Source organism: Coffea arabica, chromosome 5c, assembly GCF_036785885.1.
Source record: "Coffea arabica cultivar ET-39 chromosome 5c, Coffea Arabica ET-39 HiFi, whole genome shotgun sequence".
Taxonomy (NCBI): Eukaryota; Viridiplantae; Streptophyta; class Magnoliopsida; order Gentianales; family Rubiaceae; genus Coffea; species Coffea arabica.
The window spans coordinates 43,581,912-43,601,796 of NC_092319.1; the positions used below are offsets into that span (position 1 = coordinate 43,581,912).

The following is a 19,885-nucleotide window of genomic DNA, read 5'->3' on the forward strand; positions in this document are numbered from 1 at the left end:
AGTGCTAGCACATTAACGACCCCAACTCAACGTCTCAAATGCAAACCCTTTAATTAAATGATAATCATACATCACAAATTGGAGTTATGGAGATACTTATGTATGATTATTAATTTTCTCCTTTAAACCTGTCAGTCAAGTTCGAACCCTAATCTGTCAGGCAGAACATAAAATCCCTAACCAATAACTATAACGATTGTTGAATACTTTGTATGTCATCAATTAGTAACTAATTGATACGTAAAACTTTTGAGAGGACAAATTTCCACCAAAAAAAAAAAAAAAAACCCATGTCCGTACTTCATACTTGTGTTATAAACTATTAATCATCTATTTATTTTAAGTATTTTAACTCGAGATTAATTGGCCTTCTCAATTGCGTGCCTGAGAAGAATGCAACAAAAAATTCGGGCCAGCTGGTTGTGGAGCCCACCCAGTACCTATATAAAGCCAGCTCAGTACTCCAGCAACCAGCCTAACAGAAATCGCGCACACTCACGCGGGGACCGTGAGCTAGTACAAAATGCAGAGTGTGGTGAAAATGGCGGAGGGAGACGGTGGTGGACGACGAGGCAGGCCGAAGCAGCAGAAGCTGACGATGGAACAATACCTCGACTTCATTCACAGCCACAAGCAGCTTGATCTCACTGTTCACCACCTCAACCAGGTCAATTAGATCTGTTTGGAGTTTTGATGCTTCTTCTGCATTAAATTTCTCCATACTGTACCGTATTTTCTGAAAAATCAGCCGATGCTGATGTTTTGTGCTCATTTGGTATGGATAAAGAGAACTGAAATGTCTTCGCTCTTCGAGTCGATTATTTGATGCTTGAATGTTATTCACTTTTCAAAATTTTCAGTACGAAGAATAAAAATTGTTGTCTGTTTTTTTCTTCAAATTTTTAAAAAATTCAGAGACGCAAAAGTAGTTCAAATTATCTTAATCATTTCGCTGTAATTTTCTGATTCTTGTCTTGTTTTCTAGTTTAGATCATCGACATGCACGGCTTCAATAGGATCTGCGGCCCTCAGAAGGTCAATTTAGCTTCTATCGTTTTTCCCCCTTTGTTTTCGAATTTCAATTTATTTGGTCAATTAATTTTTGTTTTTATGTTTTCTCCCTCAATGAAACAGAGTCTTCTGGTTGAACTTGTGAAGTCGCTGGAGCTAATGGATCCTTCCCGGTCAACGCTTCAGGACGACGGCGTATCCTCCGACGCCTTCTTGTCGCTGGATGACGTCATCAAGGACCTTAACGAGCTCAAATGGCAAGAGTGCTGCGTCACCTCTCTGCAAACCCTAAACTCCGCCAACCTCCACCACCAGCGCGACGGCGGAAGCCTCAACAACGACGGCCAAGGCTCTATTTCCGCTATTGGAACGAGTATCGTCTCAACTGCTTCAGAGAAGCCTAAAAAGACGAGAAGAAAGCGCCGGAAAGTCGCTCAAATTGATGGCGGTGAAGACAGCGTTTCCGGTGGCTTGAACGTCGGGGGTTCTGAAACGGCCACGTGTTCACCGAACTGTCGGGGACCGCGGAAGAAGAGGACAGTGAAGTACGTTAATTTGAGTGGAAATGGCGATGGCGGCGTTGTCAACTTTGGTGTTGGTGTCGCTGCTTCTGTAGCTTCAGCCGGCGAGGTTCAGGTCCAGCCCTCGGCTTCTCCGTCGCCGATTCTTGTGGTTGATTCGTAGATGATTGAGGACAAAATGGCACATCTGGGGTTTGGAGAGAAGGCGAGGGTATTTTTGTCTGTTCATATATGACTTGAGGTTCTAACTTTTTTCTCTGGTGGTAGATTGTAGATGAATATCTGAAATTCTAATATTACTTCTTTTTTTCTGAGAGAGACAAAAGTGGAAGGAAGTGAATTGACTTTTTGTGTGAAATGTTAGTATTAGAGACGGTAATCTGTTTTGATTGAACGGGCATTAGACGTAATTGATTGTAAAATGACTCACATGTGATATAACTGCCGATTCCATTCGACAGGCCCAATATATGTACCGGGGTTACCAATTCGGTTTAGTGAGAGATATTTTACATTATTATGCTACTTGCTTTATTTTGATGATGGATGAATGTTTGGATATTCCAGTGAAAACTTTTGATAAAAGGCAAAAGTGATGGGGGGATTTCCAACTCATGATAATTCTAAACATTAATGGATACATTGATCAAAAGTAAGATATCCTAGTCCCCCTTAAGAAAAGGTGAATTGTATTAGCGTGGCTGAGATTTAGAACTAAAATGTACATTTTATTTGGATATCTTGATATACTTTTTGCTCAGTTCGAAAGTGGCATGTTATGCTAAGCGAAATATCAACACCAAATTGTAAAACAAATAGGGTTGGGACATGATCGTTGATTCGATATTCTTTCAGAAGAGAGTTACTTGTTGATTATGTGCATGTTTTCTTGTTTTTAGTATGTGATTTCTGCCAGAATCCAAATTGGAACAAACTTTTTTCTTAAGAATCCTTTCCTTGATTTGCACAATCTCATAGGAGGAGACGGATGGCTTGAGGAAAGATTTTTCCCCCCTTTTTCTATTAAATTTTTTTTTTAAAAAAAATTAAACTAACAGTCGAAACTTCCTATAATATGCTTGAGAATAGTATACTCAGGTTTGGCTCGAGTGGATGGTTATCGAGTCCATTAACTTTCACGAGGTTCACGACTTGCATGTTGGAGGCAACGTTTTGATTGGGGGGAACTTCATTTTGCTTAGAAATTTTATGTGAATGATACTCGAGTATTGAATTCATTCTCATTTATTGGCTTAGTTCTCCCCATAGGTGAATTACCCAGAAATATCGAATAACTTTTCATTAAGGATCCTCTATCGGCTGAAAAATAGGCACCCTATCGTGGACATTTAGTTTGATCTCTTGAGGCGAGTTTTTTTGTCAACCTAATTCAATTCTAGAAAATTAAATTCCAGAAGACCTCCCTTGAGATTTTTAACAATTTCATTGAATTCTCTCAAGATTTTAAAAATTATGCATACCTCTTTTATTATTTAAAATGATAATATTACTCTTAAATATTTTAATGAAATTCCTTGATTGGTATGCATATAGCTAATAATGAATTTTAACACTATTTTATTCATTATGTTTTTTTGTATTCGTCTTTTTTATTTTTCACCAACTAAGAATGAGTTTTAACATTATTTTTTCATTCTTTGTCCTTCTAGTTCCTCTTTTTTATTTTCCATCAACAATACCAGAGAACTATTACGACTATTGTAAACTTCCATTCTAACCAAATGTCTAGCTAGTTATATGTTTTGACGAGTTACCTTTAAATATGATCCATAGTTTTTGCTAATCTTTGTTCTCTTTTTTTTTTTTTTTTTTTGTTTGGTATCAAAATAAAAAAAAATAAATCTAAAAGATATGACCCAACTACCAAATTATGGTAATTCTATCACTCGAAAAATTTACGAACTTTAAAAGAATTATTTCAACAATTTCTTCTCTATCTTATAAATCTCAATCCCTAATAAACACCATAAAAAAATCCTATCACTATAATAAATCAGCATTTTAGAGTACTCATTTAAAACTTTGACCGAAGTCAATGTTGTTTTAATGTTTAGTTAAATCAAATCAAGGTAGGTAGGTATAGTCTTGCAAACCTTAGGGGAGCCCAATGAAATTGTCAAAAACCTTAAAGGAGGCTTCTATAATTATCCCTAAAATGTATGACAAGCAATCTATAGAAGTGTACCTTACCACTAAATTTATAACAAAATATAGCAAGGCGGCTGTACATATTTAAAGCAAGCCTTCTAAACCGGAAAATAGTAAACTACAGCTGAATGCGGAAGTTTTAGGGACACCAATGGTACATTAGTTTGAAAGACTAATTCATCTATTACTCAAACGACAAACTTGCCTGTCAATTAAACATACAACAAGAGTTGCCAAAATCCTTTTTAACCACGATATCCTGCCTTCTTTGTCATGCACCAGTTGCGTATGCACTAGTCCATTCCTTTGCTGCAAATTACCAACAAAGACGAACATACCCGTGAGCAAGCAAAGAGAAAGAAGACAACGGCATGAACCTCAATACGGAAGTTCTTAACCACCAATTTAGCTCTCATGGCGCATCACCTGTTTCAACAGCCTCAGACTCATTTGACTTCCAATGCTTCGCAATGTTATCCGCAAGTGGATCATCTGGATTTGGCGCACTAAGAAGAGCTTGTATGCTGAATTCAGACAAGGTCTTGGTATTAGCTTCATCCACATATTTGTTAAGAACTACTGAAGCAGCAAAGACGTTTCAAAGTCAATATATGACTACCCTCCTTCACTTGCAGAAGTCATAACACTACCATTTCTAAAGTTTCCATAAACTCCACCTCCAATTTAATAAGATTTAAAGATAGAAATAACAAGAATTAACCACTCTCAGAAGGAACACAGTACTGCCTGTATGATCTAAGTTCAGATATCCAAGTCTGAATACAAAGCATCAAGTCTTTGTTTGAGGGAGAAGACAACTAACCTTAATAAAACTGTTCGGATCTGGAGAGCTGGACTCCATTTGTCTTTCAGAATGTCAAGACATATCCTTCCCAGCTAAAAGAATGAAATAACTAAATTTAACATAAAAGGAGACAGAGCAACACTAGAAACTCAGAGCAGATGCCACTTGCCTTGTCAATGTTGGGATGGTATATTTTAGTCAAAAAGCGAACCTGCAAGTAATAACAAAAGCTTCTATTCATGTATTATAGAGAAATCATATGACTTGTTCAGCCATGGAATAAAATTATATGAAGTTTGCATAATTGGTCAAGACCTGACCACAAAACGACAATGGTAGAATAGTACCATTACTGATTCTAACAATCCAAAAGAATGAAACCAGGCTGAGAGACAGGAGAATGGGAGGCATCCAAAACCATTAAAGACCAACAATATTTCCATTTTAAATGCTTAAGAATCTGATTGTAGACTTGAAGAGTTATACTGCAAATAAAGTATTGTGAAGTACTCAATTGACCAAGGAACTAACAATCTACCCAAGCTTTAGCCCATCCTGACCCAATTAAAACTTTAAAAACAAAAAATGACAGCTGATATGGAAATACCTTAGGTGGTGCCATTGGATAATCTTCAGGTAGAAACAATTCCAACTTGAATACGCCTCCTGATTACGTTTGAAACATTAACAGCATATACACATAGAACTACAGAAATATCTTCTTCATGACCTATAAATTATTGCAAGCACCAAAAAGCTAAAATATGGTAGCCAGTTTCCGCAACTTGAGCACAACGTAAATTGCACAACTCAAAATCTGCATCATTTACTTACTCTTGGTTGTTCCAGTTACACTTTGAAAAAAAAAAAAATTCAAAGAGAATCTACTACTACGGTGAAATAACTGAAGCACTTCCATGTTGCGTTTCACTTAGCAAAGGTAACTACGAGAGTAGGTACAATGAGAATGAACCAGGTTCCATAAGCCCAATGTGTTCCACAGGGCCGATTAATCCTGATTGTAACTCAAAAATTTGATTGATATGATACATTACGTATCGCCTAACCTTGAAGTGCAAATACTCATTTTGGAGTGTTATATCAATTAAAAAATGAATTTTCAAATTTCTTTTAACCACAAATTTCCAAATATCAGCTAATCCACATTGCCACCACTACATCTCCACCTTATATCACAATAAACATGTATATCAACCACTCTATTCACAGTAACTCTAATGCCCAATTTTACATTGACAGGGATGGTAGGACATCTTGCAAGTCTACCAGTTATAGTAGGCAACAAATATTTCAAACATTTACATGCATAAACTTAGTACTACCTTAACAATGAAATTATTTATGTTCAAATTTAAATCACCACAACCAGTGTTAGCATTAACGGTACAAGACAGTCACCTTAATTAGGTTATTCAAGGACATCATACAAGTAACTTCATCGGACTAATAACTGCCCACAACAAAATTCAACGAAGAACAACCCCTTAGCGAGCTTTCCACACATAATCACAACTAATAATCAAGAAAATCAAGTCAGGGAATTGAAGTGTAAAGTACCTTCATACGGGGATTGTGCAGGGCCAAGTATCATCACATTAAAATGCCGCATGTTGTCTTCCGAAGGCGACGCGCTAATTCCAGGCGCTAATTAACACACCAATCAAACCAAAAAAACATTTCCAAAAGAACGAAAATCAGATAAATAACTTACATATCCTAAAGCTAAAAAATTCTCACATCCATGATAATTCCAAAAATCACACATTACCAAGCAGAAAACTTTCACAACACAGTTCAAATTACAAAAGCAGAATATTCATAGCTGGAATTAACTAAACCAAAACGACTGATTACTAATCTTGCTGAAGTAAATTGGACTGTATACTGAGTTACCGACATGGTTCACTGAGAAGACGCTGCGTTTCCTGCACAGTAAATAGCATAGAAAATTGAGAACAAAACAGAATTAGATGAACACAAATGCTACTTCAAAAATTTTATACATAAATTCACTATTAAAAGAGGGGAAAAATTGCGCATATTAGGCATCTAAATTAGAGATTGATTCCTTGGACTTAAAAAGGTCCAATAAAAACAAAGATTGAAGGACAATTTACCTTGATAATTCGTCTCGGTAAATTGCTATTTGCCATAATATTCGTATTTGTGGCGAGCGCAGGATCGGGGAGAGAGAGAGAGAGGCGCGCCAAGGGAGGAGCGGCGAGGGAAGAGTGTAAACAAATGGGTTTTCAACCGACAAAGGGCTTTTATCAAATTTATTACCCACCATCACTGCCTTAGTTATTTACTTATATTATATAGTATCATAGGTAAAAATCGGTCTCTCAATTGTTACTCTGTATCATATGGGATTTAAAAATTTTACCTTTTGTATCAATTAGGATGGTTAGAGGGATGCATTTTTTTTCCTCATTTTTAAATACATTATTGCATATAAAACTCGCTTTAATAGATTTAAAATTTTGCTTTTATATTGATTGAGATTTTAAAAATATTTGTAGAAATATTGAATAGTAGTAACTAAAGTAATGTCTAACTTTCAAGATCATAATGTCCTATAACATTTTTATCTTTCTTTTGTTGACGGAGGCAAATTAATAGTTACCGTGAACTAATGGGATTTTATTGATATTTAAGTTTGCTTCAATTATATTATTTATGAACTATTTTATTTAGTTTTGAACTTGACTTCACTGCAAATCTTCAATGTTATTGTTTATGTTATCGTTTGATGGATATCTACCTCAAACTAACTTTTAATATTCGTAGATCCGAATTTAATTATTATTATGGAACTACAAGAGAAGAGAGAGTGAATAATAGGGAAATGAAAAAGGAACCCCATAAAGAGAATTGCAGGTAGCTGATTTATTATCTTGAGCTGAACCAGCATGAAGAGCAAAAATGTTGTTCCATTTTAGCCAGTCTACATGATGGCAACTTAGTAACAGTAATGGATGACTCATTTATTCTTTGTCTGAGTGCTGTCTCCAGCAGCAAATTCTGGAAGGAAACTGTTGCATTTGTCCTGGGAAAATACAGGCAAGTCTAGGGCAGCATCTGCAGTAAGCTTGTCCTCATCAGTTATTTCAACATTGTTGGTGTTGCCCTGGATAATATGCAGCACAACTGTTAGAAGATCCTAAACCAGAGAGAGAGATGTAGAATTTAGAAGTGTCTTCTCAGTTACCATGCAACTGGATCCTCTGATGAAGCCGACTATTAATAGCTCCATTTCCTCATCATACACGTTCTCATTGCTTCCATTAATTATGAATGCTTGCTGAAAAGGAACACGAAAAGTTAAACTCAAACTGAAGCTCTGAAAGATCTGTGTAACCCACAGCCAAAAGTTGAATTGGAAAAAGTATCAAATGTTCGAAACATAGCTGATAAATGCACTGTCTTAGTACTGATTGGAAAGGATAACTATTGCAGTCCTGAAAGAGATGGTGACCATATTAACAACTATGAGACTAATATTGAGAAGAAAGAAAGGCTATGAGGCCAGAAACTGATGGCCCCAGGCCGTTCATCGATTTTCAAACAGAACTCTATTTTTGGCTGTACATCCATTGACCATACAAAAGGACAAAAAAGGGGTTGAATTCTCACTTGCCGTGAATAGTTCCACCATACAGCCGACTGTGAAAAGAGTGACCAAAAAGAACTCTAATCCATTTCTAAACCAAGTGCTGTTGCACCTTTGGTCAGGTCAAGTCCACTCTGTGCCATGACTGATCAAAGAAGAGTGCAGAATCTCCCAGTGGTCTTTTGAAACATAAAAGTAATAAAAGTTCTAACCGAAGAATACACAATCACAATCCTTAAGGGTGATCTAGATCATAGCATCCTGTTTATTTAGTTAATAGAGTCTTTCCTGTGAATTTACTCACAGGTGTTGAGTAAGAGGCTTACACGACACCCCCTATGAGCATCAGCTCAAAAACTACCTTTTAGACAAATCATGTTCAAAATTGAGATAGTGCCATCGTTTACTCACAATTTTTCTCCCATACGAGCAGCATTTACGCTCCCAGGTGATACTGATCACAATCTTGATAATTTTGTCTACATCAAGTCTTGCCCAACCAAAATATACACCTTGAAGTTGATCAGGAAGACCTGTTCCATCATCTGAATCCAACAGACTGTTTCAAAGACTTGAGGCAAAATTTTCTAAAATGACAACGCAAAGGAAGAGAAACCATTTCAATGTCTAAACCTCCAGTTGACTGACAAATTATACACCAACAGTACATTCTTTTGTCATGGACATGCTTTAAATCAAAATGTGACATGGATGAAATGGAAAGTAATATGTCTGGGGTGACATGTAGATGAAGGCCACATCTAGAACCTGTCTGTAATAGAAGTTAAGCATTCCAGATTGAAGTTTATTGGTGAAACCTGAAAGTTCATGGAGAATCCCAGTGCTATAAAGTGCCTTCATCTGAATGGGTTCAATTGGCAAAGCATTGCACACCCCTGCATCATCAAATCTAATGGTCCGCTTGGATTAGCTGTTTTTGGGGTTGTTTTTTAAAAACTATACTATTCATTTTTTGAAAAACAGCAAATGTTGTTTGGATTAGCTGTTTTTGAGAAACAGCTTGTTTTTCAAAAACAAACTTGTTTGGATTATCTGTTTTTGAAAAACAGCTTGTTTTTCAAAAACAAGCTTTTTTTTAGCTATTTTCGAAAAACATTCATTCAAATTGGTAATTAAAAAAATCAATAAATTTCATTCAACAAAATACTTTATCAGTACAACACTGGTATAATTAAAACTATAGATTAATAGATAGAGATTTTACATAAGTGTACATGTCATATACAATAGCCACCGTGGAACCATTAGGGAAAAAGTTTGCCATTCGCAATCCGCCAACTAGTTACAAAAGCTACAAAATAGATAACGACAAAATGGAGCTACTAATGTTGGTGATAGTACATGCTGTTTGCCAAGCCGCTCCTGAATTCATTCCAACCAGCAATTCCTTGAGGCGACATATCCAGTGGTTCTGCACCGGCCATTTGGTCCACCACATGATTTATATTATCTGCCTGTGCTGCAATATTCTCTTCTTCAACAAAATATGCGTCATTCGGGACATTATCGCGCATAAAGTTGTGCAATGCACAGCAAGCCAGGACAATATTATTCTGTGTCGCCATCAAATAGTTCTGCATGGGGCCCTTAAGTATCGGAAATCGCTTCTTAAGAACACCAAACGTGCGTTCTATAATATTCCGTAACGATGCATGGCGTCTGTTGAAAAGTGTTCTTGCTGCCCGCTCCTGTTGGGTTCCCCGTGCACCCCTAAAGGGAGCCATAAATCCTGGCATGTTCGTGTATGCCGCATCCACCGCATAATACTTCCCTGCACAATGTAATTATAGTTAAGTGCATTATAAATATTACTATAAATGTTTTAAGAAAAGTCATGCGATAAATTCCAAATGGATGATTTAATACCCAAATTACCTTCTGGTGGCCATGGAAAAGCACAATTAGGATCAAGTAAGACATCTTTTAAGATCCTAGAATCATGTGCGCTACCCTCCCACCCTACCCTGACATAAGTGAATCGCATATTATGATCACACACTGCTAATATATTTTGCGATAAGCCGCCATGCCTATTCCGATAACGCTCCCTGTCTTCAGCTCTACACCAAGCTGAAACATGCGTTCCATCAATAGCTCCAACACAATCCTAATCACAATAAGTAGACGTTCAGTCTCCTATAGATTATAATTAATAAGAGATTTCACAAAATATCCCTAACCTTAAACCATGGCCAAAACGTAGCACTGTTCTGTATTCTTGGATTCGTCGTGTGATAATCTATCGGCTGGACAAAATCACGTCCCAAGCGAACGAGAGATCGAAGGCATCGTCGAAGATGACGGTCTGTGGTCTCGGTTGTGCGTTGGAATCTCTCGGCTAGCACCCTATGTCGCTCGTTATGACTCAAGCAAAGAAGGCAAATGGCGAGAGACTCGTGAATGCCTACCCGTCCTGTCGGGTGGGGCTCCCAATAGCCCCTCTCAATCAACAAATCACATAACTGGAGGAAAAGCGAAGCTTCCATTCGAAGGTTGTCGAATATTCTGTCTCGATGGCCGTTTATGAGTTCTACAACCCATTGAGCACCCGACTGTGCACCATCTCGAATTCGTCGGCGTTCCACAGGGTTTAGGTATGGGTCGAACAGAGCCAATCCAACAAGCACAAAGTAGGTGAAGGTCAAAAGTATCTCCTCCTCATCTCCTTCGTCGAAGAAATCCCCACCTTGCAAATAATGCTCATACTCCATTTCCAAATGTGATCTCGGCAGCCAAAGTCACTCGTGATCCTGAGAAAAAAGGCTATTTTCAAAAGGCATGATCAACAACAACGCCATTATCTCCTAATTAAAGCATACTGGCAAATAGCTATATAGCATCAGCAAATCAAGAAGGCAGCTTATGTGCTAGTTCGGGCAACAAATCTGAAAAAAAAAAATCCACCACATGATAGCTAGTAATATGGCAATAGCTCTTGGAATATATATTCATCACAGTGAATAAGATTTCAAGTCAAGACAGCTACTAACAAGCCAATAAGTGAATATTTGGACAACAACAAAACCTGGCCAATCATATACCTTAGGACAGCATTTTACTTTGCCATTTCAGTTCACAACATTTGTAGCTATGAACAAATGCCTTAAAACGAGTAACCTGTTGTTAATGAAAACTAGCACCACATTCCTAATCCTATCCTTAGAAATTATCCCACAAAGTCATCCCCAAAAATATATACTACTCATGGTTTTAAATAGCAACCAACAGAGGACCAAACACAATTAACTCAAATCCTGCGTTTCGACATATCATATCCAGGGCATTCATGGACACAAAGCCCCCCTGAATTTAGAAATTAACCAAGACAGTCAATGCCACAAACACATCATCAATAATAATAAAAACCCAACAACTCCAGCCGAATGCAATAAAAACTGAACAAACTCATGGCCAGTACGGGGCCAGAATCCAAATAGACAAATCACAACACCTCTGAAAAAAAAACACTCAAATGTATCGGTAGCAAATGCTACAACAAGCTGAGTTGGCTATAAAGAAAGTAAGTCAACAACTCAAGTCTCAGATACAAGCTCCCGATGGAAATGAAACGCCTAGAACGGAGGTGGGGGAGGGGGCTCCTGCGTATCAGGTGGGAAACAGCCTTTCGTTTTCATAAATGTGATGCGGTCGGCGTCCGATTGTGCTAAATTCCAAATGGCCAGCTCTTGCTTATCCTTCAATATTTCAGCCACGGCCATTTTGGAGGCGTATGAAATGTTCTCCATTCCCCGAAGTTGATCCATGGCAACTTCATAGGTGGTTTTGGTCGGGCCACCGCGGCCGGAACACTGCTTGTCCGGAGAACTGACTGACACGCCCATGCTGCTGCTCTTATGGCGACTAACCAGGGACTCAATGGTGTCAAGAGCCTTCATGTACCTATCAGAATGGGAGGCGGTGGACATAGGACTACCGCTTGACATGTCCCCCGATTTTCGCTTTCCTTTGCCCTTTCTCCCTTTCGCTTCATTTGCTCCTGCTAACTCAGTTTGAACACCCTCATGCACAGCATCCAACCTTCCCTTTCCCCGTGACGATCGGGCAAGGTTCTCCATGTATCTCTCCTCGGGTGAAGTACGGGGCTCGTTCTCAAAGCCAGCGCTGAAATCTCCCGTTGCTCCTTGGTTGACAAAAACCTCCTCAAGCAAGTGGTAGACGGTGCAGTCATCTTGAAATTTTAAAAATTTTGGGTTCACCTGACAAAAAAAAAAACACAGTCAAAAGGATATTTGAGGGAGTTGCACGTATAATCTGATTAACTTTTAACAGCCATTAAATTGATATAAAAACAGTTTACTTGACAAAAAATACCTGTGCAAGCTCAGCCCACTTGCTATCGTCCATGAGCCAGGTAAAGTTCTGGCTATCCCAACCCAGTCCCGTTTCCCGCCTCTTGAAGCCAATGTACAGCTTGGTAAGTTCTCGCAAGGCATAGTATTTGGCTCTTATGCTGTCCCAAGTGAACGATGTGCCAAATTGGCTGTTCAACTGCTGTTGAATTTCGGGAACCACGTAGCTACCAATATTATTGTCCCTAATTTCACTAGCTCTATGCATGCTGACTAGGCGCTCAGCAATTTCTATTTCCTGCTTCCTAGTGAAATAAAATTTCTGTCCACCTGGATTGCGCCTTTGTTTTCTCATCTTATTAATCCATAAACAAAGGCAATCAGACACGTTGGTACTTATACTATCGGCGGGACAAAACAGAGATGAAATAATAAGTAGCGAAAGTAGAGGACTAGCAGGTATTACCTTGTAGTAGTTAGAAATGCACGTTTGTAAATCGTTTTCCCCCCAAGCTGAGTTGGATCCCCTTGGACTGTCACAATTTTTCGTCTTCAATGCTGTGTTTGCATACGAGTCAAAATTAGTCGCACTAAACAAGGCAGTAAACAGAGTCAGAACCACGCAAACTACCTTTGGAAGCACGGCGGGTAATAGGGGGCATGTAACTTTAGAGAACGGCAATGAAAACACCAACCTACCCTGTTTTGTAGCACCAAACAGCAGTATGAAGTTAGACTGCAGATACCAATCTCATTTATAGCCGGAGAAGACAATTTAAAATCACAGAAATAGCATCAGAGAGTTCATTTTGGGGTAAAAACACAAGAATTAATGCTACAATAATATGAAAACATGACTGCAGTCGCATTTCAACAAAGCGAGACACACTCATGGGGGCAATAATATGCCAAAGCACAATCAGAAGCACAAGTTCTCCATGTAATTTCCATCAGAAGCACAAACATATGCTTCATTCACTGAATTTAGGCAATTCTAATGAATCTTAATCTTGGTAAATTTATATAAGGACTATCGAATACAACCACCAACTCCGACAAAACAGCACCCTTCAAAATTCATGACCAACTCATATGAATTGAAGTCAATGCCGTATTGTGGTCATCCACTTTCTCAATATTTTGAAAAATGAAATCTGACATTGAATTCAGAGCATGGCCAGTTTATCGTGTCAATATTCAAACCAGCTCAATTTTTCATGGTTCATTTTCAGCATTGCCGAGACTTGGTTCATCCACCACAATACTCTGCACAACTAATCTGTAACTCTACTGTCCAACACCTCTAAATGTGATGATTTGGAAAATTGAAAGCAGCGCACAAATTTTGACCTCACAGTCAAATTTTTGGGGCTTCCGGACATCAAATTTTGAACATCCCACACATTATTCTTTACAATACGCAGCAAGAACAGTAAAGTGAAAGTCGCAAAATGCCTTAGAAACATAACCTTAACAGTACATCGAAGGGCGAAGACGGGTTGGAGCTGCCAGTCACTCGAGATGTGTTGTTCGCTGTGAAAGGGGGTTAAGATCCTGATGGATTGAAGCGCGATGATGGGCTCTTGCAGACAAGGTCACATCTCAAAGAGGGGCGTACTAGCAAGATGGATCGAAGATCGAAGAGGGGGTTGGAGCTCAGAGGAGGTTTCGAAGTGAAGTCGCGAGCTGAAGGAGGTTGGAATCGAAGGTTGCGAGCTAAAATCTGCTTCGATTACTCATAATTTCGCCTCTCGATGGCCGGCAATGGTGCTTCGGAGGAGTACTTTGCACAAGCTCCTGACTGGTCCCTGTTCTGAATATGTCTTCGCGTTCAGCACAGAAGGCAATTTGGTAAAGTAGCGTCGGCAAAGGAAAGCCAAAAACAAGACAATTGGCTATTTTGCCAAAAACGTCGCAGTTTTATTAAAGACCCACTGTAGACTTACTTATCAGTAAGTGTTGTTTCTCAAAGACAAAAACAGTTTTTGAAAAAACTGTCAATCCAAACGAACCCCTAAGTTTATTTGTACAGTAGAAAAGGGATTACGAGGAAAAATTAGACATATTGGAATTATTTGATAGCATACAATCTCCAAATGGTGGAAGACCCCATAGCTCTGGCTGAAACTCCAATAGTGAGTGAAGAACAGAATCAGCGATAGAAAATTTATCTGTTTCAGTCTGGAGAGATGGTACAGCAACCACATTCATTCCAGCAGCCTTCCCTGCTTTAACACCAACACTGCCAAAATTTGTGAATAATGACAAATGATGATAGAAGAAATCAAGCAAAGTTCACAAAGCATGTTAAAAAGAAAGATGTACAGTAGAAAAAAAAAAAATCTGCATGAGAAACTTCTAAAATTACGGTGAAATCAGATACTGTAACAAGAAGATAGAGATTTCATGAAACATGAATTATGTCTAGTTTCCATAAAATGAAAAAGGTGAATGTCACTTACAGGGAATCTTCTATAACAAGACAGTCAAGTGCCTGAACACCCATAATAACTGCAGCTTCAAGAAACCTGATAACATATTAAAGGATTCATAAACCAAGTATAGAAAGCAGTCAATTCAACCCATAGATGATACCATTCGTTTATCTCACCCAAGATAAACATCAATAAGCTGATCAACAGTGAATCTTTCCAATGATATATCTAAGTACATTAGAGAAATTTATTTGTATTTGACTGTCAATATAGAGGACTGTCTTAAAAGCCTGAAAACCAAGCAATGCTTGAGACTCTGTATTCTAAACAAAAAAATACAAAAGGATGACTCTTAGGGAAACTTATGTATGTCTTACATGTCAGGTGCTGGTTTCCCTGATTTGACCTGGTCGCTTCCTAGGATTACAGTAAAGTATTCTTTCCATCCTGCAATAACATGAAACATAGATGCTATGGATCAATGACTAAATAATTTATTCACCTTCAATCAAAGTAGATTTTGTCCAAAAATTTCTGAGAATCACATGTACAACTAGGACCTAATGTATAATTCCGAAGTTCCACAAGATGCATGGGAAGTGTGGGGAAATAGAAGTGCACCTTGAAAATGGTGAATTTTTTCAGTAGATTCAATATAAATTTATGAATCCCTATTCAACTATTCTTTCATGTTTCAGAGTATAGCATTACATAGATACGATTTGATAGTAGTAAGTTGCAGTTGATGAATAATCAGGATAGTTTCCTAAAAGCACAACAAACCAACAAATAAAAATGCCAGAGACTTTAGCAAAATGCATGCTTGGACAATCTTAGATTTTCCTCCAGAAACTGTCTGAAGTTCTGCTGCCCTTTAGAGAGGAATATGACATAATAAGAACGTGAAAAGTTAAGGAGCTAAGATAAATAAGTTCTCAAAAGTTGTGCCCTCTGAGAGCTAAGGGGTGCCTCCTAATTAGTTCATCGGACAACTATAATTTGAAGCAAACATGGTACATATGTTTTAAGCATCAAGAATATGTAGACATTAATTCCCAAAATAAGAGGGAAGAGAATTGCTGCATGAGTAGGGAATAGTACTTAGACATACACAGATGCCTAAATCAATTAAACTGATAGCATTCAGCAACTATAGTTACTTTGTTGCTAAGATCTTTTAATGCATAAGCCAATTCAAAGAAGACACCAATAAACTTGTATTATTAGAGAATTATTGTCACTAAAAGCAGCATAATCAGTTGAGAGGTTGATTTCAATCCTGGACCCACATCAAAATATTGAAATCTTCCAATGATTTACTTATTCCTGAACACGACAATGCTAATTGAGAAACTTAGACTGGAACAAATTCCAAAAGGAGGAAAAAGATGTAAAAACATAAAAGAATCACAAGAATACAGTAAAAAACCATTCACTTAATGCATTATCTAATCAACATCTGGAGAGAATCAAGAAACGAACCTTGTTGGTGTGAAATTTTCACATCAATGTTTCTCCTTAAAGAGTTTGAAGCAAGTGCAAGGGGCACACCATGTTTATGGAGATGTTGCATAAGGCGATTAGCACCAGGAAGTGGTTTAGCTTTCAGCCACCTAAAACGAAACAATTATCTAAAATCGACACTAAAGCCAAAGAAATCCCATACATGTAGAGGACCAAAGAAAAAGAACCGATTCAAGGTATTTACTATCAAAATTCTGTATATAAGCAATGAAATGCTTGAAGAATTATTGAACTGCTACTGTGTGAACAATGTTTGCGATGATTTAGCTTCATGTCAAGCATATGAATCCTTTAAGCATATTTCATTTCATCTGCTTATCAGCAATAAACCCCCACAAATCAATCAGATTGGTTTATCCAAGACTAATAATGTTTGCCTATCCACCTACTCTAGAATTTAAATGTATTTCTCACACAACAAATCAAATGCTATACTACTCTCTGGTTATCCAGTCCACATGGAGTTCATAAAATCTAAGTGAATATGACTTCAAAGCTCCCCTTATTGACATTAATATGTTGGAAAAAGGAAAACTTTCCATCTGAAAAGGCATTTCGTTTGGCTAACTAATAAGATAAGGAAACTTTGCGTTGCAAAGTGGAATTCTTTCTCTATCCACTTGGCCTCATGACAGACTCTCAACAGAGGAGATCAACTACAATCATATTTCTGACTGTGCAATTAAGTACATTGTGTCGTCATTTTTAAAGAGACTTGCCAGGACGTAAGTCCATGATCAATAAAGCACATTAAATAAACTAGCAATCACTCTATATATGCTAAAACAGCAATGCAGAGATACATCATTTTAAATTACTCCTGCTATACTTCCAAGTCAACCATCAATTACTCTTTTAACATGTTGAAACTCAAGCAAATATTTTGACAACTATATAATAAGAAATTGACAGATGAAAGACTCACATTCCCTGATAGAGAGGCATAATTTCTTGGGTGAATTCTTCAGGTGTGAGTGGAAGATCATAGTCTTTGATAATTGCACTCACAGACTCTTTTTGAGTCATCCCCATTCTCCTATTCTCCTTCTCCTTATCTGCCACCTTCCCATACCTTGCCAGAAATTCCTTCATGATCCCCTCAGTAACTTGTTCTATTGAAATAAAAAAGCCACAAAAATCAGAACCTCTTCTACCCACTAAATTCATTTCAAGAAATAGCTCGGGGTAAGACTCGAACTAGTTTTCAGGTCAATGTCCTAGCAAACTCAACCAAAACGGCTAAACAAAAGCTACAAAATTCAACTTTCATAGAAAGAAAACATGAGAATGAAACATGAGGAGGAAGAAATATGACCTGTATTTAAAAGGGTCCCATCTAAATCAAAGATAACAGCCTTAATTTGAGTCTTTGTCGGGCGGAATGAAGAATGAAGATCACCCATAGTTGTATGCAAGAAATGGCAAGAATTTAATGCTTTAGCTAGTGATGACTGACGAGTTCCTATTATTGCGTGTGTGTTAGATGGGATGCTCTGGGATGAAATTGAGAACTGGGATGTGTGAAAAAGGAGGAGAATTTAAGAAGCAAAAATTGGGAAGAGGGATCAATTCCCATGGGTGCAATTGGGCAAGGTGCCAAATTGTCAATTAGCGTAGAGAACTTGATGGAGTCTACGTTGGAATAAGCCAGTAAGAAAATCGGTTTGGTTCCCGCTTTTTTCTGCTATGAAGACAAACGATGGTGGGAGAGGGGGTTGCTAATAAAATTTGTTTGTGAAGGGCTATAGACCAAAGGTGGGTCAATAATGGCATGTCCAAGAATGGTATTTTAGTGGTATATGCTGATGCGAAAAAAGATATCCAATTTGTTCATTTATTCCATCACCATTTTTTTTTTTTTTTGGTCTAGGGGATTTAATTGCGACCCCCAACCCAGCATCACCTTTTCTGTCCAATCTACACATCAATTTTCAACGGAACAAGAGAGGACCAATGTATCCGGTTAGACCGGTAGTGATTCAGTTCTCTCCGAGTTGTTCTTGGATCTCTTTAAACTCCCCTCTCCTTAATATAGAAGAGTGTAGATTTATCGTATCAGCAAAAAAAAAAAAAAAAAAAAAAGACAGAGAAGACCAATATGATTGGGATGTGGAACGATTTGGTGTGATTGCTGTACTTTTTATATTATATAATGTATAATTATATTATACTATTATATTGAGAATAAAAGTACTCTACATGAATAAAATATTAGACATACATTCAATGCAATACCGTAATATATTTGTACATTGAAATTTTAAACATCTACCACAAAAAACACAATTATACTGAGCCTTTGTTCGAATGAATCAGGGGCCCTTCCTATTGCCAGTGCAATCGCAAAATACAGTTCATGGTTACAAATGAACGAATTGGACCGTCCAACACGAAAATTAATCAATAGTAGAAATGACGCTGAAACAGAACTTGTCAAATTGTACGTATCAAGTATTACATGCTGCATTTGATTATCCATTTCCTATCTTTTTGTGGGGATATAGGAATTTTTATAAAAAAAAGATGCTCAACCAACAAGGAAATCTGCATGAAGTTTAACTATTTAATTGTAGTACTCCTATTAGGTTAGTGGAACATGACAGCTCTTAAATGTGAAATAGGGAGAAATGATCACTGTTCCTAGATGCAGTACAAAGGATGGTATTCCACATGAAAATATTAATTGCAAAGCGTATACAGAAAACTGACCAAAAGCAGCATGCCTTGAATGTATTTTGTTGTAGATAAAAAAAAACTTGAGAAGTGATGGACTTGCATGTCCATATTATTGGATTCAAAGAGTAACTTCAAAGGCAAATATGCAAGTTTTACTAGAGCATGCTTGATACAAAGCATAATTTCTTGGAAGAAACAAGAAGAATTTTCAACACCTTGGGGTGCCTATCCAACTTCGCCCATGCATCTGCCTCTCTGGCATCCAATGTCCAGCTTTAGAGAGGTAAGCGCATACATACACCATACTTGGTGAAGTTGGTGCCTTGGTGGAAGCGTAGGAAATTATCACATTCAAATTGTTGTTCTTACAGAGTCTTTCATCTCAATTTTCAAGACTTGCATTTCTTCCCAAAGCAGTTATTTTGCCATTGAATTCCACACATAGTAACTAAAAGAAAGTCCCAAAATGTAGGTGGCAATAATGAATTCATGATCCGACATGGCCCAATCCATTAATTAATGAAGGAATGGACTAACTCCACTTTGCACCCTGAACTAACTCCACTCTTGAGTCTTGACATGGCCCAAACCCATTATCGCTTTCTCACCTTACATCCTAAACTTTAATTTTGAATGCTTTGCACCCAAGCTCTCGATTTTGGACACTTTGCACCTAAAACTCTCAAAATTATCCTATTTAAATCTAATCAATGACAATTTTAACAAAATTAACGGCATAGAGGATTCAACAAATCAATGATAATGTGCCAAGGCGGTTC

The 19,885-nt window shown here is 37.6% G+C and overlaps 4 protein-coding genes across 7 annotated transcripts; 1 reads left to right on the top strand and 3 right to left on the bottom strand.

Annotated features, from left to right (window-relative positions):
- Positions 1-461: 461 nt before the first annotated feature.
- On the top strand, positions 462-2,057 carry LOC113690157 (uncharacterized). The gene is made up of 3 exons (XM_027207983.2): positions 462-667; positions 991-1,035; positions 1,135-2,057. Exons 1-3 carry the CDS (start codon positions 524-526, stop codon positions 1,693-1,695), a joined length of 750 nt encoding a protein of 249 aa, XP_027063784.1. The 5' UTR covers positions 462-523; the 3' UTR covers positions 1,696-2,057.
- Positions 2,058-3,666: 1,609 nt separating this feature from the next.
- On the bottom strand, positions 3,667-6,813 carry LOC113688817 (ubiquitin-conjugating enzyme E2 36). 3 transcript variants are annotated; one of them, XM_027206617.2, is made up of 8 exons: positions 6,645-6,808; positions 6,425-6,452; positions 6,085-6,171; positions 5,114-5,172; positions 4,676-4,717; positions 4,525-4,598; positions 4,128-4,225; positions 3,667-4,010 (listed from the first exon to the last, which is right to left on the bottom strand). In XM_027206617.2, the coding sequence occupies exons 1-8, from the start codon at positions 6,678-6,680 to the stop codon at positions 3,973-3,975; spliced, it is 462 nt and encodes a 153-aa protein (XP_027062418.1). In that variant the 5' UTR covers positions 6,681-6,808; the 3' UTR covers positions 3,667-3,972. The 3 variants fall into 3 exon arrangements, with proteins under 3 accessions (XP_027062418.1, XP_071907143.1, XP_071907142.1); XM_072051042.1 differs by lacking the exon at positions 3,667-4,010 and having other exon boundaries at positions 4,199-4,277; positions 6,645-6,813; XM_072051041.1 differs by lacking the exon at positions 3,667-4,010 and having other exon boundaries at positions 4,199-4,280; positions 6,645-6,813.
- A 579-nt stretch (positions 6,814-7,392) lies between these two features.
- On the bottom strand, positions 7,393-18,167 carry LOC113689528 (bifunctional riboflavin kinase/FMN phosphatase-like). Its single transcript, XM_027207293.2, has 10 exons — positions 17,746-18,167; positions 17,356-17,542; positions 16,389-16,519; positions 15,284-15,353; positions 14,934-14,999; positions 14,559-14,713; positions 8,959-9,036; positions 8,552-8,685; positions 7,739-7,831; positions 7,393-7,657 (listed from the first exon to the last, which is right to left on the bottom strand). Exons 1-10 carry the CDS (start codon positions 17,831-17,833, stop codon positions 7,511-7,513), a joined length of 1,149 nt encoding a protein of 382 aa, XP_027063094.1. The 5' UTR covers positions 17,834-18,167; the 3' UTR covers positions 7,393-7,510.
- Positions 9,406-14,508, bottom strand: LOC113690191 (protein ALP1-like). Of its 2 annotated transcripts, none has more exons than XM_072051043.1 (5): positions 13,103-13,144; positions 12,938-13,029; positions 10,342-10,911; positions 10,037-10,268; positions 9,406-9,932 (listed from the first exon to the last, which is right to left on the bottom strand). In XM_072051043.1, the coding sequence occupies exons 3-5, from the start codon at positions 10,870-10,872 to the stop codon at positions 9,484-9,486; spliced, it is 1,212 nt and encodes a 403-aa protein (XP_071907144.1). In that variant the 5' UTR covers positions 10,873-10,911; positions 12,938-13,029; positions 13,103-13,144; the 3' UTR covers positions 9,406-9,483. The 2 variants fall into 2 exon arrangements, with proteins under 2 accessions (XP_071907144.1, XP_027063816.1); XM_027208015.2 differs by lacking the exons at positions 9,406-9,932; positions 10,037-10,268; positions 10,342-10,911 and adding exons at positions 11,521-12,378; positions 12,494-12,826; positions 13,941-14,508 and having other exon boundaries at positions 13,103-13,171.
- Positions 18,168-19,885: the final 1,718 nt, after the last annotated feature.

Excerpts from the sequence above, each read along its gene's own strand:
- LOC113690191 (XM_072051043.1), bottom strand. The coding sequence starts at position 10,872 with ATGGAGTATGAGCATTATTTGCAAGGTGGGGATTTCTTCGACGAAGGA. Across the intron at positions 10,269-10,341 it reads CGTTTTGGCCATGGTTTAAG|GATTGTGTTGGAGCTATTGA; the intron begins GTTAGGGATATT and ends TATTGTGATTAG. Across the intron at positions 9,933-10,036 it reads TTTTCCATGGCCACCAGAAG|GGAAGTATTATGCGGTGGAT; the intron begins GTAATTTGGGTA and ends TACATTGTGCAG.
- LOC113690157 (XM_027207983.2), top strand. The coding sequence starts at position 524 with ATGCAGAGTGTGGTGAAAATGGCGGAGGGAGACGGTGGTGGACGACGA. Across the intron at positions 668-990 it reads CTGTTCACCACCTCAACCAG|ATCATCGACATGCACGGCTT; the intron begins GTCAATTAGATC and ends TTTCTAGTTTAG. Across the intron at positions 1,036-1,134 it reads GGATCTGCGGCCCTCAGAAG|AGTCTTCTGGTTGAACTTGT; the intron begins GTCAATTTAGCT and ends TCAATGAAACAG.
- LOC113689528 (XM_027207293.2), bottom strand. The coding sequence starts at position 17,833 with ATGGGTGATCTTCATTCTTCATTCCGCCCGACAAAGACTCAAATTAAG. Across the intron at positions 15,354-16,388 it reads GAAAATTTCACACCAACAAG|GATGGAAAGAATACTTTACT; the intron begins GTTCGTTTCTTG and ends ATGTTATTGCAG. Across the intron at positions 15,000-15,283 it reads GGGAAACCAGCACCTGACAT|GTTTCTTGAAGCTGCAGTTA; the intron begins GTAAGACATACA and ends ATATGTTATCAG.
- LOC113688817 (XM_027206617.2), bottom strand. The coding sequence starts at position 6,680 with ATGGCAAATAGCAATTTACCGAGACGAATTATCAAG. Across the intron at positions 5,173-6,084 it reads TGCACAATCCCCGTATGAAG|GAGGCGTATTCAAGTTGGAA; the intron begins GTACTTTACACT and ends AAACGTAATCAG. Across the intron at positions 4,226-4,524 it reads ATCCGAACAGTTTTATTAAG|CATACAAGCTCTTCTTAGTG; the intron begins GTTAGTTGTCTT and ends GTCTGAATTCAG.